The 18,648-nt window shown below is 46.0% G+C and overlaps 1 protein-coding gene across 1 annotated transcript in view; it reads right to left on the reverse strand.

The window, feature by feature from the left end:
• Nucleotides 1–18,648, reverse strand: part of TBC1D5 (TBC1 domain family member 5) — a 1,081,936-nt gene that overhangs the window by 376,535 nt on the left and 686,753 nt on the right. The window contains 1 exon segment of the mRNA XM_030202651.1: nt 3,403–3,491. Coding sequence (XP_030058511.1) covers nt 3,403–3,491 — 89 coding nt within the window.

The following is an 18,648-nucleotide window of genomic DNA, read 5'->3' on the forward strand; positions in this document are numbered from 1 at the left end:
GGGAGGGAGTGGGATCAGAAGGAACGCCATCAGACTCCTCATCAGAGAAATATCTGATGTCCTCCTCCTCCTCCCACGAGGCCTCACCATTGGTATCAGACACAAGTTCACGAACCTGTGTCTGAAGCCGTGCCCGGCTCGACTCCGTGGAAACACGGCCATGGTGGGAGCGTCGAGAGGTAGACTCCCTCGCCAGCACCGGCGAAGCTCCCTTCCTAGGAGGCGACCGCAGTCAGTACCGCAAGCGGCACCGATGTCGGAGACCTCACCCCAGGCAAGGGGCCAGCTGGCGCCTCACTCGACGGTACCGGTGGCGGAAGCACCCCCGGTACCGGAGGGGAAGGGCGCAACAGCTCTCCCAGGATCTCTGGGAGAACGGCCCAGAGACTCTCGTGCAGAGCGGCTGTGGAGAAAGACTACAGGCCTGCGGGCGGTGCCCAGCCCCCAGCCCCTGAAGACACAACGCGTGCCTATCAGTGAGCGAGATAACCCGGGCACACTGGGTGCACTTCTTGAAGCCGCTGGGAGACTTCGATGACATGGGCGGAAAAGTCACGCCGGCGAAATCAAAACTCGTAATGGCGATATAGGCACCAAAAATAGGGAGAGAAAAAACCCGTACCGAGGCCTCAAAAAAGGCCTACCCCGAAAGCGAAAGGAAACTTACGCGGGGCAAAAGCTGGAACCACGGGAAAGGGATAAAGACCGTAAAGGTCCGTCTTTTTTTTTTTTTAGCGAAAATCGCGAAGACGCGCGAGGGTCAACTTTTAGGGGCGTGAAACGGCGCAAAACACGACCGTCCCGAGCGCGGACTAAAGAAGACTGATGAACATGAGCCGGTTCGGGCGGGAAGACGGCCGCGCATGCGCGGTGCGCATGGGCGCGCGAGGACTAGCAAAGGCCTTTGCTAGTGAAGTTTCCGATTGGAGGGGCTGCCGTGGACGTCACCCATCAGTGAGAACAAGCAGCCTGCTTGTCCTCGGAGAAATAAATGATACGCCCATCCCGGGTGTTCCCTCTCCCTGTAATCTTAAGAGCAGATTACAGACTTTTCCTCTAGGCACTTGTCCAAACCTTTTTTAAACTCATATATGCTAACTGCTCTAGCATATCTCCCCGGTAACAAGTTCCAGAGCTTAATTATTTGTTGAGTGAAAATATATTTCTTCCTATTTGGTTTTGGGTTGTACAGACATATATGTGACACTTCCTTCTCATCAGAGTTTACAATCTAGTCAAGACAAACATAAATGACAAAAAAGAGAGTTTATAAGAATATATTTATTTATAGAGAAATAGTAAAGATTTGAAGCAACTTCAAAAATGCAAGTTTTTATATTGGATTTGAAAAAAAAGGCCAGAGAGGAAGCATGATGTGCCAAGTTTTTTTTTCAGGTATATGGCACAGCATTTTGGTGGAAAGAATGAAGTCGGCAAATGTCAATAAAGGAGAAAGGTACAAGATAACAGTGAGTAGCTAAAGAAGTAGTGCTGCAGTGGCTGCTCCATGTCTTATCAGCCTGATTGCCAAAATTAAGCAGCAGCTGTGGGCAAAGATGGATGTGGAGTGGAGGAGTGGCCTAGTGGTTAGGGTGGTGGACTTTGATCCTGGGGAACTGAGTTCAATTCCCACTTCAGGCACAGGCAGCTCCTTGTGACTCTGGGCAAGTCACTTAACCCTTCATTGCCCCATGTAAGCCGCATTGAGCCTGCCACGAGTGGGAAAGCGCGGGGTACAAATGTAACAAAAACAAAATAAAATGTGGCTAAAGATAGATTCCAGTCTTGCCAAGGACTGTACCAAGCTATAGTTGCGCCCTGCGTGACTCACCCACTAGTGCTTCCCCTCCCCACCCTAATCACTTTTCCACTGCCAATGAGAGGAAACGGTAGATTGGGAATCATTTTTGCACCCTTCCATATTTGTGCCTCTTGCGGCCACACCACTGATCCAAGCTGTCTCTCTTGTATTGAAGAAACTGAGCCCCAGTGGCAGCCTGAAGAGCAGTCCCAATAGGGTGGACAAGACGAGAGGGAATAAGAGGAAAAGAAATGAAGAAAGGAAGAGAAAGAGGAACAACGATGAAAAAGATAGAAGGGTAAGAGTATGCAGCCTCTCTTATGCATACCTAGACCTAGCACCATCCTACATACCCTATCCTTCCTAGTCCCACCTTCTCCATATACATCCCACCTATAACCACAGCTGCATATATACCCCCCAAACTAACACCCCATTGCTATTACTCCAACACCAGTGAAATTGCATCACACATATACACACACGAATTCATAAAATGCTCTCTTTGAAACAGCCATACAATTCTAGATTTGTTTCTAGTTCCATGTCAATGTAATGGAATAGAGTAAAAGTACAAAGTGTAGCATAGGCTGCCTCCCATGAGTTTCTATGGGAAGACAACTTTATATCTTATATGTTTTACTTCCACAGGAAATAATGGGAGATATACAGGCAAAGTCAGGATGCCCAGACTCAAACTTACTCCTCAGAGCGGGAGTCAGATCTATTTCATAGAGATGACTCAGAGAAGCAAACAAAAACCTGCATAATTAGATGGGTGAATAACATTTTGGATGTGGCAGGAGATATGGAGAAGCCTGATTACATGGAATATTGGCAGGCTGCCTCTCCTGCACACTCAGGGACCTTCCGAGTGGCCATGTTACAACACATACAAATAGAGGTTAATTCTAGAAGTGGGTGTCTTCATTTAGGCACCTGATGCCAAGCACTGAACACAATATAGCGGCATCTGGACACCCAGACTCCATTATGGAATACTAGAATAACCCAATATTGGTGTGCCTACATATACAAGCCTACAGTCACACCAGCCATATGCCTGGCATCATTGTGGTCGCATAAATGAAGCACACCATTACAGAATGGCACTTAAGCACCCTGCTGGTAGTTTTACAGATAAACATATTTGTAAAGGTGTTTGTGCAGAAACAGTAGGCTGACATTATCAGCTTTGCTTTACTTTTAGGATATTTTTAAGTGCAAAGCCTGTTTCCCATTTTCAGGTAAATCGGTTCAGGGAGACTTTACCCAATCCTACTTTTTAGGACTGTAATAATAAGTGCGGAGATCGAATTATGGACTTGATTTACTCCAGAGCTTGGGCCACCACAGTACAAAATAGATGACAAATTGGGTTTTACTTCATAGTCACAGTTATAAAATGGGATATTCAGAGGCTATGAGGGCAAGTCCTTAACTGGGTATCTGCATATACACACCCCTTATGTGCATAATTGTACAGAATACTAGCATGTGCGTAAATGTATACTTCTAGGATGTAATAGTTATCACTTTACTCCTGTTGCATAAATTCAGTTTCAGTTAAAATCACTTAAGGACAGAAATACAATGCTTGCCTTGGGTGTGCAGCTTCACTTGCATGTAGAAATGCTTGGTGATCACAATGTAAGGTAAAGATTATAGGTGCTAACAGCTCATGCATTCCCTAAAAAAAAGAAGAAAAAAAAAAGAGAGAGAGAGATTTAGTTGAAATGCATATATATATACCAAGAAAGCTTACAGTGCCCTAAGGTGATAAATAACAAAACTAAGGCAGATTCAGAGATGTGGGAATCAGAGTAAACTAATTGATAAAGAAAAAATTCTTCATTTAAAATATAAATCTCAATCAGTTTTTTCCATATTCACAGCCCTTATTTTCTCACGATGCTGTGGCAAAGGCTGCAAAATGTGTCTCTTCTGCCAGATTTGGTAATTCCCATGGTATTATAAAACCAGCTGACACAAAAAAAGGAATGAACAAAGTCACAAGGCACAAACACGTTTTTTTTTCTTTCTTCTCTCCCCCACCTATTGATCTTTTGAGTTTTGTCAGCTTCACACTTGGCTGCCAGTGACAGCCAGTCACTGGTTAGTTATCATCTCCTCATTGACAGCTAGCAGGAAGATCAGAGCAATACTTCTTTCCACATTTTGTGTCTCCCTGTAACCTGGAACAGATTTGTGGTTTGACCATGGAAGATCACTGTAGATAGGCCCAGTGACCTGTGTTATATAAAACTAATTGTCTCTCAGCAGGAAGTCACTGATTTCATGTCCCCCTCTCCTCCAGCTAGTTTGCCAGAAAACTGACTCCTTGTGGGGGAGAGGGAGGGGGCATTGACTCAGGGCTGCTAAGAGACAAAGCCAGGGTGAGTCAGGGCGGGGCCGCCGCCTCCCCGTCACTTCCTGCGTCTGTCTGCTCTCTCCTGCTGTTCTGTGCCAGAACCCATGTTATCGTGTTAACGCAGCTCTGCCGCCAAATGTCCTCCTTCCTGAAGCAATCCCCTCCCGCCTATGTGGAAACAGGAAGTACTTCACACAGGAGGAGGCGGGACAAGGCAGGAAGGACGACACATGGCAGCAGAGCTGCATTAACGCGATAACACAGGTCCCAACACATACAGCAGGAGACAGACAAACCGAGGGAACAGAACCTTGTGCCTGCCTGCCACCTGAAGACTTGCCAGCACTGGGCCCCCCCACCCTTTGAAGGCTGAGCCTTGGGGAATCTTGCCCCCTCTACCCCCCTTCTCAGTGACCCTGGATTGACTCAGAGGATTAGGAAAGGCCAGGCATGAAGAACTGGAATAATGATAGGTGCAGGTAGTAAAAGAGAATGAGAAGTAGAAGATGAAGGAGAGGGAGAGGGAAAGGGGTAAAGGAGAGACAAACAGCAAAGATCGGATGAACAAAGATGTGATTGGGAAAGCGAGAATCATGGAGGGAAGGGAGCTAAAAGAATGGGGGAAAAATATGGTGGAACGTAGAACTAGAAAAAGAAAAAGAAATAAAACTAAAGAGAGAGAGAGAGAGAGAGAGAGAGAGAGAGAGGTAGCAGATACTGTAAGAGCTCTGAAGATGGGGCCAAAAAGAAGGGGCAGAGGAGGGGACTGAGAATAAGGAGCTAGAACGGTGAACATAAGTGGAGTGGAGGAGTGGCATAGTGGTTAGAGCACCAGTCTTGACATCCAAAGGTGCCCGGTTCAAATCCCACTGCTGCTCCTTGTGAACTTAGGCAAATCACTTAACCCTCCATTGCCTCAGGTACAAACATAGATTGTGAGCCCTCCTGGGAACTACCTAGTATACCTGAATGTAACTCACCTTGAGCTACTATTGAAAAAGGTGTAAGCAAAATCCAAATAAATAAATAAAAATAGCCATACTGGGTCAGACCAATGGTCCATCTAGCCCAGTAACCCTGCTTCCAACAGTGGCCAAACCAGGTCGCAAGTACCTGGCAGAAACCCAATGGAGGAGTAGCCTAGTGGTTAGTGCAGTGGACTTTGATCCTGGGGAACTGAATTTGATTCCCACTGCAGCGCCTTGTGACTCTGGGCAAGTTACTTAACCTTTTATTACCCCTGGTACAAAATAAGTACCTGAATATATGTAAACCGCTTTGCATGTAGTTGCAAAAACCTCAGAAAGGCGGACTATCAAGTCCCATTTCCCCCAAATAGTAACAACATTCTATGCTACCAATCCCAGGGCAAGCAGTGACTTACCCCATGTCTATCTTCATAGTCTCAATAGCAGACTATGGACGTTTCCTCCAGGAATTTGACCAAACCATTTTTAAACCTAGATATGCTAACTGCTGTTGCCACATCCTAGGGCAATGAGTTTGAGAGCTTAACTATTCTTTGAGTGAAAAAATATTTCCTCCTATTTCTTTTAAAAGTATTTCCAAATAATTATTATTTATGACATTTATATCCTAGATTGTCTCAAATAGGATTCAAGTTCAATGTGGCTCACAATATAACAAATGAAGAACCGGCAAGGCGTTCTGATTACATAGAACAAAGTATATATATATATATATATATATATATATATATATATATATATATATATATATATATAAACACAAAATTACTAATAACAGCATACCATGAAATCCTGGATCATATATCATATTTGTAATACATAGGATAGATTGTGAATATTGACAGAGCTGTTGTTATTGCAAGTTTAGTTATAGGGTTAGTTATTTCCATTGTTAGAAGTCGATCTCATCAAGTGAGTTTTCAATAGTTCATGAAATATGAGATAGTCTTCAGTTTGATGGAGTTGTTTGGTTAAAGAGTTTGATATGAAAATCCAGTATTGTGGATAGTTTTATTACATTGAGGGAAATATAATACAAGAAAGTCTCTGGATGATTTTTTAGAATTGCTTTTTGAAAGCTCTATAAGATTCTGAATGTAAGATGGGGATGAACCATAAATTATTTGGTGGGTGAATGCACATAATTTGAAAGTGAAGTGTGAAATTATAGGTAGCCAGTGTAGTTGGAGTAGAAGTGGGGTCGCTTTGGAGTATCGGGTAGCTTTAAGTACAAGATGAGCTGCTGTGTTTTGAGCAGTTTGTAGTTTTCTGATTAGTGAGGTCTTAAGACCTGCATAGACTGCATTGCGGTAATCAAATTTTGATAGTACCAAGGATTGAGTTAATGATCTGAAAATTGTGTTTTGAAAATAAGGTCTTAATCTTTTTTAGTTTCTATAACCATTTGAATACATTAGACACTAATTTAGATACTTGTGGTTCAAATTAAAAATGTTGATCAATTAATATTCCCAGGATTTTCAAATTATGCTCCAGTGAATAAGTTTTGTTACCAATAGTAAAAGTAGAAGAAGTAATTGGTTGGTGAGGGTTTGTTAGTATTAAGAATTTGTTTTTCTCACTGTTAAGTTTCAGATTGGAAATTGTTTGCCCATAATTCCATTAAGTCTAGGCCTGATTTTATATTGGTTAAGATTTCTTCAATATCTTTGTCAAAAGTGACACAGATTTTATCATCAATTTCATTTTTACATTGTTTTCACTTCATGTTTTATTTTTATGTTTTTTGCCTCAACTTACAGTTCCCTTAATTCTTTTTAGAATGTAAAACCACTAATGTAGCACAGACATATTCAATTTAGCCAAACAATCTTCAAATCCAGAAGTCATTATATCACCAAAGCCCCCCGTATCATAAACACTATTCCTCATAAGCTTAATCCATTGATTCACATACATCTCTCCACATATGCATAAATCCACTGACTCACACATACTTCACTCCCTCCACTGTAGTTTCACTCTTCAGGTTATATAGATTCACATTATTCACAGCACAGTGAGGTTCCCCAGTTATCACGTCCTCACATACCACTCCATCATTTACATTCATACGTCACACATTTTATTATTCATGGCCCTACTACTACTTAACATTTCTAAAGCGCTACCAGGGTTACACAGTGCTGTACAGTTTAACAAAGAAGGACAGTCCATGCTCAAAGGAGTTTACAATCTAAAGGACGAAATGTCAAGTTGGGGCAGTCTAGATTTCCTGAATAGAGGTATAATGATTAGGTGCCGAATGCGACATTGAAGAGGTGTGCTTTGAGCAAGGATTTGAAGATGGGCAGGGAGGGGGCTTGACATATGGGCTCGGGGAGTTTATTCCAAGCATAGGGTGAGGCGAGGCAGAAAGGGCGGAGCCTGGAGTTGGCGATGGTGGAGGGAGAGGGGAGGAGGGATTTGTCCTGTGAGCGGAGGTTACAGGTAGGAACGTAAGGAGAGATGAGGGTAGAAAGGTAATGAGGGGCTGCAGATCGAGTGCATTTGTAGGTTAGTAGGAGAAGCTTGAACTGTATGCGGTACCTGATCGGGAGCCAGTGAAGTGACGAGGAGAGGGGTGATATGAGCATATCGGTCCAGACGGAAGATAAGACGTGCAGCAGAGTTCTGAACGGATTGAAGGGGGGATAGATGGCTAAGTGGGAGGCCAGTGAGGAGTAGGTTGCAGTAGTCACGGCGAGAGGTAATGAGAGAGTGGATGAGAGTTCGGGTGGTGTGCTCAGATAGGAAAGGGCAAATTTTGCTGATGTTAATGAGAAAGAAGCGACAGGTCTTGGCTATCTGCTGGATATGCGCAGAGAAGGAGAGGGAGGAGTCAAAGATGACTCCGAGGTTGTGGGCAGATGAGACGGGGAGGATGAGGGTGCTATCAACTGAGATAGAGAGTGGAGGGAGAGGAGAAGTGGGTTTGGGTGGAAAGACAATAAGCTCGGTCTTGGCCATGTTCAGTTTCAGGTGGCGGTTGGTCATCCAGGCAGCAATGTCGGATAAGCAGGCCAACACTTTGGCCTGGGTTTCCACAGAGATGTCTGGTGTGGAGAGATAGAGCTGGGTGTCGTCAGCATAAAGATGATATTGGAAACCATGAGATGAGATCAGCGAGCCCAGGGAGGAGGTGTAGATTGAAAAAAGAAGGGGTCCAAGGACAGATCCCTGAGGAACTCCAACAGAGAGCAGGATGGGGGTGGAGGAAGATCCATGAGAATGTACTCTGAAGGTACGGTGGGAGAGATAAGAGGAGAACCAGGAGAGGACAGAGCCCTGGAACCCAAATGAGGATAGTGTGGCAAGAAGTAAATTGTGACTGAGAGTGTCAAAAGCGGCGGATAGGTCAAGGAGGGTGAGGATGTAGTAGTGACCTTTGAATTTGGCAAGGAACAGGTCATTACAGACTTTAGATAGTGCTGTTTCTGTCGAGTGTAGAGGGTGAAAGCCGGATTGAAGTGGATCGAGGATGGCATGAGAGGAGAGAAAATCAAGGCAACGGCTGTGAACGGCGCGTTCAAGTATCTTGGAGAGGAGGGAAATGGGGCGGTAGTTCGAGGGACAGGTAGGGTCTAATGATGGTTTTTGGAGGAGTGGCGTGACTACAGCATGCTTGAAGGTGTCAGGGACAGTTGCAGTGGAGAGAGAGAGGTTGAGGATATGCCAGATGGGGGGGGGGGGTGACAGTAGGAGAGATGGTGTTAAGTAAGTTGCTGGGGATGGGATCAGAGGAGCAGGTGGTGCACTTCGAGGAGGAAAGAAGGTGGGAGGTTTCCTCTTCGGTGATATCAGGAAAAGAGGAGAAGGACGCCTGGGTTGGTTGGTTGAGGGGGTGGGTTAAAGGGTGAAGAGGAGGAGGTGGCTTGGTGGTGAATTCGAGGTTGATCTTCTGCACCTTGTCACGGAAGCAGTCAGCCAGTGATTGAGGAGTGAAGGGGGGGGGGGGGGGAGCAGAGGGCACTTTGAGGAGAGAGTTAAGGGTGGCGAAGAGACGACGAGGGTTAGAGCTGAGAGAATTAGTCAATTGGGTGTAATAGTCCTGTTTGGCAAGGAATAGGGAGGACTGGAAGGAGGATAGCATGAATTTATAATCGGTATGGGTGCGAGATTTCCTCCAGAGGCGTTCAGCCGATCGGGCGCAGGAGCGAAGGTATCGTATGCAAGGGGTCAGCCAGGGCTGGGGATTAGTACGCCTTGTGGGATGGGAGATGGATGGTGCAAGGGTGTCCAGAGCAGAGGGTGGCATTGTAAGTGACGACAGCCTTGTCGACAGACTCGGAGGACATGATGGAAGGGAGGAGATTAGAGATACTAAAGGATAAGGTGGGAGGGTCGACAGCCTGGAGATTCATGGAAGTAGTGGTTAGTGTTGGGCGGGACTGAGGAGGAGGGTGATGAAGTGTGAAGGTGATCAGATGATGGTCTGAGAGAGGAAGGGCTGAGGCGCAGAAATTGGAGGGTGAGCCCTACACGTCATTACTACGTCAACTAGTCTATTTAAATGCAACGATTCTGGTTACCACCTTTTTGAATCTTTGTGTGACATATCATTGCCGATCGGATGGCTCCTGTGACTCAACGCCCTTTGATCCATTGAGGGTGAGTACATTATGCTTTATTACAATTTTCTGATCGATTGATAAAAGACACATCATGCACCATAGTTTGTTCACATCGCTATTTCCCCACCGTGTCTCTCCGCTTGTTCTCGCCATATATTTTTTTTTTTACAGTTCTTTAGACTTTCCCGCCTTGTATTTTTAAAAGTTATATGAATCCAAAGTCTCTCTATCAGTATGTTACAGTTATTATTCACAACCCCTTAAAGATATTTCATTTGGATTGTTTCACCTTCTGTTTTTTAGCACGTTTGTTTGCACCTACATGTCTTTTTCGCATAGTTTCAAGACACACTTTCTGAGGCTATTCACATTTATCCTGCAGTAGCAATATGTAGGTATGGTTTCCATACCGCACCTCTTTAGGCATCTTCATTAGTTCTTTGTTCATTTTTAGAAGCTCCTCCCACTTTATTTTAGATATCTATTTTTAGAAGCTCCTTCCCTTTTTTGATATTCATTTTTTAAATATTTATTTTAAAATTATTTTTCTTCTCCCTTGTGCATGCTCACAGTACACATTTTATTTTTGGTTTGTTCATGTTTTAACATATGTATTTTCATATTTAAAACAGATACTACAGTTAGAAACTTGGTTACATTATTCTTTGCTGTTAAACAGCTCTACATCACAACCAATTAATGTTTTTTCACTTACGTTTCCTATTTGCCACTCATTCATCCATACATGAGTGTCACCAAATGGCAGTTTGTGTATTATTTTAACGTTTATTCAGATGACCTTTATGTATCTTTCATATTAATGTTTATGTGTATTTAATTCCCCTTTATTTAATGTTCATATGTTTGTTTTATGTAGTTCTACTTGACCCCTGAGGAAAGCCAATTGTATGGAGGGTGAGCAGTCCTCCTGGTACAACTGTTCTCGGGTGCTGAATCCCTTGATGCCTGGAACTCCCAGCGCCATGCGTCGAGAGGGATCAATGACAGTGCTTCTTGCCCTTCACCCAAAGCTTGTCACCTAGGCTCCTTGGTGCCGACAAGGACGATATCGAACACTCATGTCACCTCGGAGTTGGGTTTGATGATGGATGGTCCCAGGGGTTCTGCACAGCAGTAGGCCTCAAGATAGGTGGAGACCCACTCAATGCACCACTGTTCCCAGTGTTTGCAGAACTAGCAGCAGCCATGCTTACCAATGCTTCTGACACCGGTGCGATGCTTGACATTGATGCCGACGCCTCAGACCTCAATGCCGATGTGGACGCCGAGGAACCAGACTTGGCTCCAAAAAGTTTCTCGAGTTAAACTTCTCTGGAAAGTTGGGTCCTTTTCTTCAGATGAAGACAAAGGTTGCAGTTTGCAGGGCTATGGTTGGGCCCTAAACACTGGAGATGCGAAGAAAGAGTGTCTGTTCCAGAGATCATCCGATTACACCGGGTACAGCACTTGAAGCCACTAGGAACTTTAGTGGACATGGACGTGAAAACTTCATCAGCGACCGCACCTCGAATATTGTGTTCAATTTTGGTCACTGCATCTTAAAAAAGATATAGTAGAATTAGAAAAGGTGCAGCGAAGGGTGACAAAAATTATAAAGGGGATGGGACAACTTCCCTATGAGGAAAAGCTAAAGCGGCTAGGGCTCTTCAGCTTGGAGAAAAGACGGCTGAGGGAAGATATGATAGAGGTCTATAAAATAATCAGTGGAGTGGAAAGGGTAGATGTGAAGCGTCTGTTTACTCTTTCCAAAATACTAGGACTAGGGGGCATTCGATGAAGCTACAAAGTAGTAAATTTAAAACGAATTGGAGAAAGTGTTTCATTTTTTTTTCTTTTCTTTTATTTATTTATCATTTTACTTAATTACATTCACATTTATCACATAAATGTAAGGGAAAACAGAAATTGATATTAAAAAAGAAAACATTTTCTCCCACCAATATATGTTATATAATCGTCCACAACTGGGAGATCCAAGATCAGGAAAACAATCTCAAAGAAAATAAAAAAAACTCAAAATGTTTAAACTTACAATTCACTTTTTGGGAGGAAGGTTAATCGGTAATTGCAGCCGGTACAGTGGTAACTAAAGGAAGTTGCTGCAGAGGGTTCTTCATCTGATCTTTCAGCTCCACAAACTCTTGTAATTTCTTAGGTTCAACAAATAATTATTAAAATTCAAAGAAATAGAACACTTACAAGGGAATCGCACTAGGAAGGTCCCACTTAGGGCAATGATCGTTGGCTTAAAAGCCAAGAGTTCACACCTCCCAGTCTGCAATTCCCCTGATAAGTCAGGAAATATATTTATCTTTGAACCCAAAAAACTATCAACCATGTGTCGGAAATACAATTTCAAAACATTATTCCTATCTAAATCAAAGGCAAAAGTCACTAGTAATATAGCTTTTCCAAAATATCAGTTAAGGTCACATCTCTTTTCTCTGATAAAGAAGATTATTTAGGGGAAATATAAATCGCTTTTTGTCAGCATTGAAAATGTCACGAGGTGCAAACTCGTTCAAGATAGTAGGAAGAACTGAAACAACCCAATATTCAAGCACCAAAGTCATCGGCGACTTGTTTCTCACCATGCCGTTTCTTGAATTTTATGTTGTTCCTCTCCTTCCATCTTTCCAACCATCCAACAGTGGCTTTGAATTCAGTTAGTCCAAGACTTTCAGCTAGCTGGTTAGCTTTCTCCATAAGCAGTGGACCACTGACAGGAAACTATCTGCTCCTGACTCGAGAACACCACAGAAGAAGAGCATCTTCTACCTCCTCAGCTTTTCCCGCCCTTTCACGTTTCCTGTGTGGATTTGTATTGTTTTGCCAGTCTTCCAGAAGCTGATCTTTCTGCTTCAAGACATGTGAAATTTGACTGGGATTGACATCATATTCTTTAGCAAAAGATGCTTGACTTTGTTTGTTTTCTAATTTTTTAAGAACTTCTATTCATTCAGCCAGTGTTAAAGTCTTACAAGTTCTGCTGCGACGAAGACGACTCCTCCAGTGTACACTCTAATAACATTCTTTCGCTTATTCTGCCTGTGGCAGTTAAAGAGGCAATAAATTTGAAATCTCGTTGGTTGTCACGCGCCAATCGGCTTCCATATTCTGTGCGTGCGCTTATGCGGAGTCTTTCCTGCAGAGGAGCAGTTTAAACCATGCATATAAGCGAATCTTGCACTTATCAGTGGTGTGCTAAACCAAAGTTTGTCCCCATAGAAATTGATGGCGCCAAAAATGGGACCGAAATATGGCATGCAGTTAAACAGAGCCTGAGCTTACTAAGCGGTCCTTTTGCAGAGGCCACCTTAGTAAATCTCTTACCTCTTATTTGTCTTGTTTGTCTGTATTAATTAGATTGTAATTTCTGTTGAGCAGGGACTCTCTCTTTATTTATGTCCAGTGTACAGCGCTCCTTATGTCTAGTAGCGCTATAGAAATAAGTAGTAGTAAAGCGAATGCTACATACCTGTAGAAGGTATTCTCCGAGGACAGCAGGCTGATTGTTCTCACTGATGGGTGACGTCCACGGCACCCCCTCCAATCGGAATCTTCACTAGCAAAGACGTTTGCTAGCCCTCGCGCGCCCATGCGCACCGCGCATGAGCGGCCGTCTTCCTGCCCAAACTGGCTCGTGTTCGTCAGTCCCGTATGTAGCAAGACAAAGACAAGGGAAGACACAACTCTAAAGGGGAGGCGGGCGGGTTTGTGAGAACAATCAGCCTGCTGTCCTCGGAGAATACCTTCTACAGGTATGTAGCATTCGCTTTCTCCGAGGACAAGCAGGCTGCTTGTTCTCACTGATGGGGTATCCCTAGCCCCCAGGCTCACTCAAAACAACAAACATGGTCAATTGGGCCTTGCAACAGCGAGGACATAACTGAGATTGACCTAACAACTTATCCAACTAACTGAGAGTGTAGCCTGGAACAGAATAAACATGGGCCTAGGGGGGGGGTGGAGTTGGATTCTAAACCCCGAACAGATTCTGAAACACTGACTGCCCGAACCAACTGTCGCGTCGGGTATCCTGCTGCAGGCAATAATGAGATGTGTGGACAGATGACCACGTCACAGCCTTGCAAATCTCTTCAATAGCGGCTGACTTCAAGTGGGCCACTGACACTGCCATGGCTCTAACACTATGAGCCGTGACATGACCCTCAAGAGCCAGCCCAGCCTGGGCGTAAGTGAAGGAAATGCAATCTGCTAGCCAATTTGAAATGGTGCGTTTCCCCACAGCCACTCCCCTCCTGTTGGGATCAAAAGAAACAAACAATTGGGCGGACTGTCTGTTGGGCTGTGTCCGCTCCAGATAGAAGGCCAATGCTCTCTTGCAGTCCAATGTGTGCAGCTGATGTTCAGCAGGGCAGGAATGCGGACGGGGAAAGAATGTTGGCAAGACAATTGACTGGTTCAGATGGAACTCCGACACTACCTTCGGCAAGAACTTAGGGTGAGTGCGGAGGACTACTCTGTTATGATGAAATTTGGTGTAAGGGGCCTGGGCTACCAGGGCCTGAAGCTCACTGACTCTACGAGCTGAAGTAACTGCCACCAAGAAAATGACCTTCCAGGTCAAGTACTTCAGATGGCTGGAGTTCAGTGGCTCAAAAGGAGGTTTCATCAGCTGGGTGAGAACGACATTGAGATCCCATGACACTGTAGGAGGTTTGACGGGGGGCTTTGACAAAAGCAAACCTCTCATGAAGCGAACAACTAAAGGCTGTCCTGAGATCGGCTTACCTTCCACACGGTAATTGTATGCACTGATTGCGCTAAGGTGAACCCTTACAGAGTTGGTCTTGAGACCAGACTCAGACAGGTGCAGAAGGTATTCAAGAAGGGTCTGTGTAGGACAGGAGCGAGGATCTAGGGCCTTGCTGTCACACCAGGCGGCAAACCTCCTCCATAAAAAGAAGTAACTCCTCTTAGTGGAATCTTTTCTGGAAGCAAGCAAGATGCGGGAGACACCCTCCGACAGACCCAAAGAGGCAAAGTCTACGCTCTCAACATCCAGGCCGTGAGAGCCAGAGACTGAAGGTTGGGATGCAGAAGCGCCCCTTCGTCCTGTGTGATGAGGGTCGGAAAACACTCCAATCTCCACGGTTCTTCGGAGGACAACTCCAGAAGGAGAGGGAACCAGATCTGACGCGGCCAAAAAGGAGCAATCAGAATCATGGTGCCTCGGTCTTGCTTGAGTTCAACAAAGTCTTCCCCACCAGAGGTATGGGAGGATAAGCATACAGCAGGCCTTCCCCCCAATCCATGAGGAAGGCATCTGATGCCAGTCGGCCGTGGGCCTGAAGTCTGGAACAGAACTTGTTGTAAGCTCGAGATGCAAAGAGATCTACCAAGGGGGTGCCCCACACCTGGAAGATCCGGCGGACTACTCTGGAGTTGAGCGACCACTCGTGAGGTTGCATAATCCTGCTCAACCTGTCGGCCATACTGTTGTTTATGCCTGCCAGATATGTGGCTTGGAGCAACATGCCTTGACGGCGAGCCCACAGCCACATGCTGACGGCTTCCTGACACAGGGGGCGAGATCCGGTGCCCCCCTGCTTGTTCATATAATACATGGCAACCTGGTTGTCTGTCTGAATCTGGATAATTTGATGGGACAGCCAATCTCTGAAAGCCTTCAGAGCGTTCCAGACCGCTCGTAACTCCAGGAGATTGATCTGCAGATCGCGTTCCTGGAGGGACCAGCTTCCCTGGGTGTGGAGCCCATCGACATGAGCTCCCCACCCCAGGAGAGACGCATCCGTAGTCAGCACGTTTTGTGGCTGAGGAATTTGGAAAGGGTGTCCCAGAGTCAAATTGGACCAAATCGTCCACCAGTACAGGGATTTGAGAAAACTCGTGGACAGGTGGATCACGCCCTCTAGATCCCCAGCAGCCTGAAACCACTGGGAAGCTAGGGTCCATTGAGCAGATCGCATGTGAAGACGAGATATGGGAGTCACATGAACTGTGGAGGCCATGTGGCCAAGCAATCTCAACATCTGCCGAGCTGTGATCTGCTGGGACGCTCATACCCGGGAGACGAGGGACAGCAGATTGTTGGTCCTTGTCTCCGGGAGGTAGGCACGAGCCGTCCGAGAATCCAGCAGAGCTCCTATGAATTCGAGTCTCTGCACTGGGAGAAGATGGGACTTTGGGTAATTTATCACAAACCCCAGTAGCTCCAGGAGTCGAATAGTCATCTGCATGGACTGTAGAGCTCCTGCCTCGGATGTTTTCTTTACCAGCCAATCGTCGAGATAGGGGAACACGTGCACTCCCAGCCTGCGAAGCGCTGCTGCTACTACAGCCAGGCACTTCGTGAACACTCTGGGCACAGAGGCGAGCCCAAAGGGTAGCACACAGTACTGGAAGTGACGTGTGCCCAGACGAAATCGCAGATACTGCCTGTGAGCTGGCAATATCGGGATGTGCGTGTAGGCGTCCTTCAAGTCCAGAGAGCATAGCCAATCGTTTTCCTGAATCATGGGAAGAAGGGTGCCCAGGGAAAGCATCATGAACTTTTCCTTGACCGGATATTTGTTCAGGGCTCTTAGGTCTAGGATGGGACGCATACCCCCTGTTTTCTTTTCCACAAGGAAGTACCTGGAATAGAATCCCAGCCCTTCTTGCCCGGATGGCACGGGCTCGACCGCATTGGCACTGAGAAGGGCGGAGAGTTCCTCTGCAAGTACCTGCTTGTGCTGGAAGCTGTAGGACTGAGCTCCTGGTGGGCAATTTGGAGGCTTCGAGGCCAAATTGAGGGTGTATCCTTGCCGGACTATTTGAAGAACCCAACGGTCGGAGGTTACAAGAGGCCACCTTTGGTGAAAAACTTTCAACCTCCCCCCGACCGGCAGATCGCCCGGCACGGACACGTTGATGTCGGCTATGCTCTGCTGGAGCCAGTCAAAAGCTCGCCCCCTGCTTTTGCTGGGGAGCCATGGGGCCTTGCTGAGGTGCACACTGCTGACGAGAGCGAGCACGCTGGGGCTTAGCCTGGGTCACAGGCTGGCGAGAGGGAGGATTGTACCTACGCTTACCAGAAGAGTAGGGAACAGCCCTCCTTCCCCCCATAAAAACGTCTACCTGAGGAGGTAGATGCTGAAGGCTGCCGGCGGGAGAATTTGTCGAAAGCGTTATCCCGCTGGTGGAGCTGTTCTACCACCTGTTCGACTTTTTCTCCAAAAATGTTGTCCGCTCGGCAAGGGGAGTCCGCAATCCGCTGCTGGATCCTATTCTTCAGGTCGGAGGCACGCAGCCATGAGAGTCTGCGCATCACCACACCTTGAGCAGCGGCCCTGGACGCAACATCAAAGGTATCATATACCCCTCTGGCCAGGAATTTTCTGCACGCCTTCAGCTGCCTGACCACCTCCTGAAACGGCTTGGCTTGCTCAGGAGGGAGCTTGTCCACCAAGCCCGCCAACTGCCGCACATTGTTCTGCATATGGATGCTCGTGTAGAGCTGGTAAGACTGAATCTTGGCCACGAGCATAGAGGAATGATAGGCCTTCCTCCCAAAGGAGTCTAAGGTTCTGGAGTCTTTGCCCGGGGCGCCGAAGCATGCTCTCTAGAACTCTTAACCTTCTTCAGGGCCAGATCCACCACACCAGAGTCGTGAGGCAACTGAGTGCGCATCAGCTCTGGGTCCCCATGGATCCGATACTGGGATTCGATCTTCTTGGGAATGTGGGGATTAGTTAGTGGCTTGGTCCAGTTCGCCAGCAATGTCTTTTTTAGGACATGATGCATGGGTACTGTGGACGCTTCCTTAGGTGGAGAAGGATAATCCAAGAGCTCAAACATTTCAGCCCTGGGCTCATCCTCCACAACCACCGGGAACGGGATGGCCGTAGACATCTCCCGGACAAAGGCCGCAAAAGACAGACTCTCGGGAGAAGAAAGCTGCCTTTCAGGGGAGGGAGTGGGATCAGAAGGAAGGCCATCAGACTCCTCGTCAGAGAAATATCTGATGTCCTCCTCCTCCTCCTCCTCCCACGAGGCCTCACCATCGGTATCAGACACAAGTTCACGAACTTGTGTCTGAAGCCGTGCCCGACTCGACTCCGTGGAAACACGGCCACGGTAGGAGCGCCGAGAGGTAGACTCCCTCGCCAGCACCGGCGAAGCTTCCTCCGCCGACGTCGTCGGGGAGTCTGCCTGATGATAAGGTGCCCAAACAGGTAGATAAGGCAATGGTAAGCCATAAGGATGCTTGGATCCCAAGAGATGAAAGAGCAACAGGAAAAAAGCAGTGATCATGCCTCTGAAGTCTGGTGAAACTTCTTTTGGTGTGCTGTATGCAGTTCTGGAGACCACATCTTTGAATGAATGTAATCCAGATGGTCCAGTGGGCATAAAGAATAGGTCAGACCTAAATATCTAAATATGCATACTTTGCAAGACAGGTGAGAAAGAGGAGTTACAGTAGGCAGTTAACTATTTTCAAGATATAATATTTATGCACAGAAGATGGTCTATTTCAATAACAAGGAATCTCTTGAAAAAGAGGTCATAGGATGAGGATAAATGGGAATAGACTCAGATGTAATCCAAGTAAATTGTTTACGAAAAAGCTAGTGGCTGCATGGAACAGCCTCCCATTAGAGGTGGTAAAGGCTAGGACAGTATCTGGATTCGAAAAAGTATGGGACAAGTGCAGAGGATCTATGAGAAAGAGGAAGGGAATGTAGAGTTCAGTGACAAACTGGATACACTGCATGGTCTTTATGTGCTGTAATTATTCTGTTTCTAATTATATGGAAATATTTAGCTATAGATGTACAATCCAGTTAAATAGGAGGGCATACCCTCACTTTCCCCCTTCTTCTGCAGAGCTGTCCAGTTCTCTTTCAACATGGTAACAGAAGGGTC

Source organism: Microcaecilia unicolor, chromosome 1, assembly GCF_901765095.1.
Source record: "Microcaecilia unicolor chromosome 1, aMicUni1.1, whole genome shotgun sequence".
Taxonomy (NCBI): Eukaryota; Metazoa; Chordata; class Amphibia; order Gymnophiona; family Siphonopidae; genus Microcaecilia; species Microcaecilia unicolor.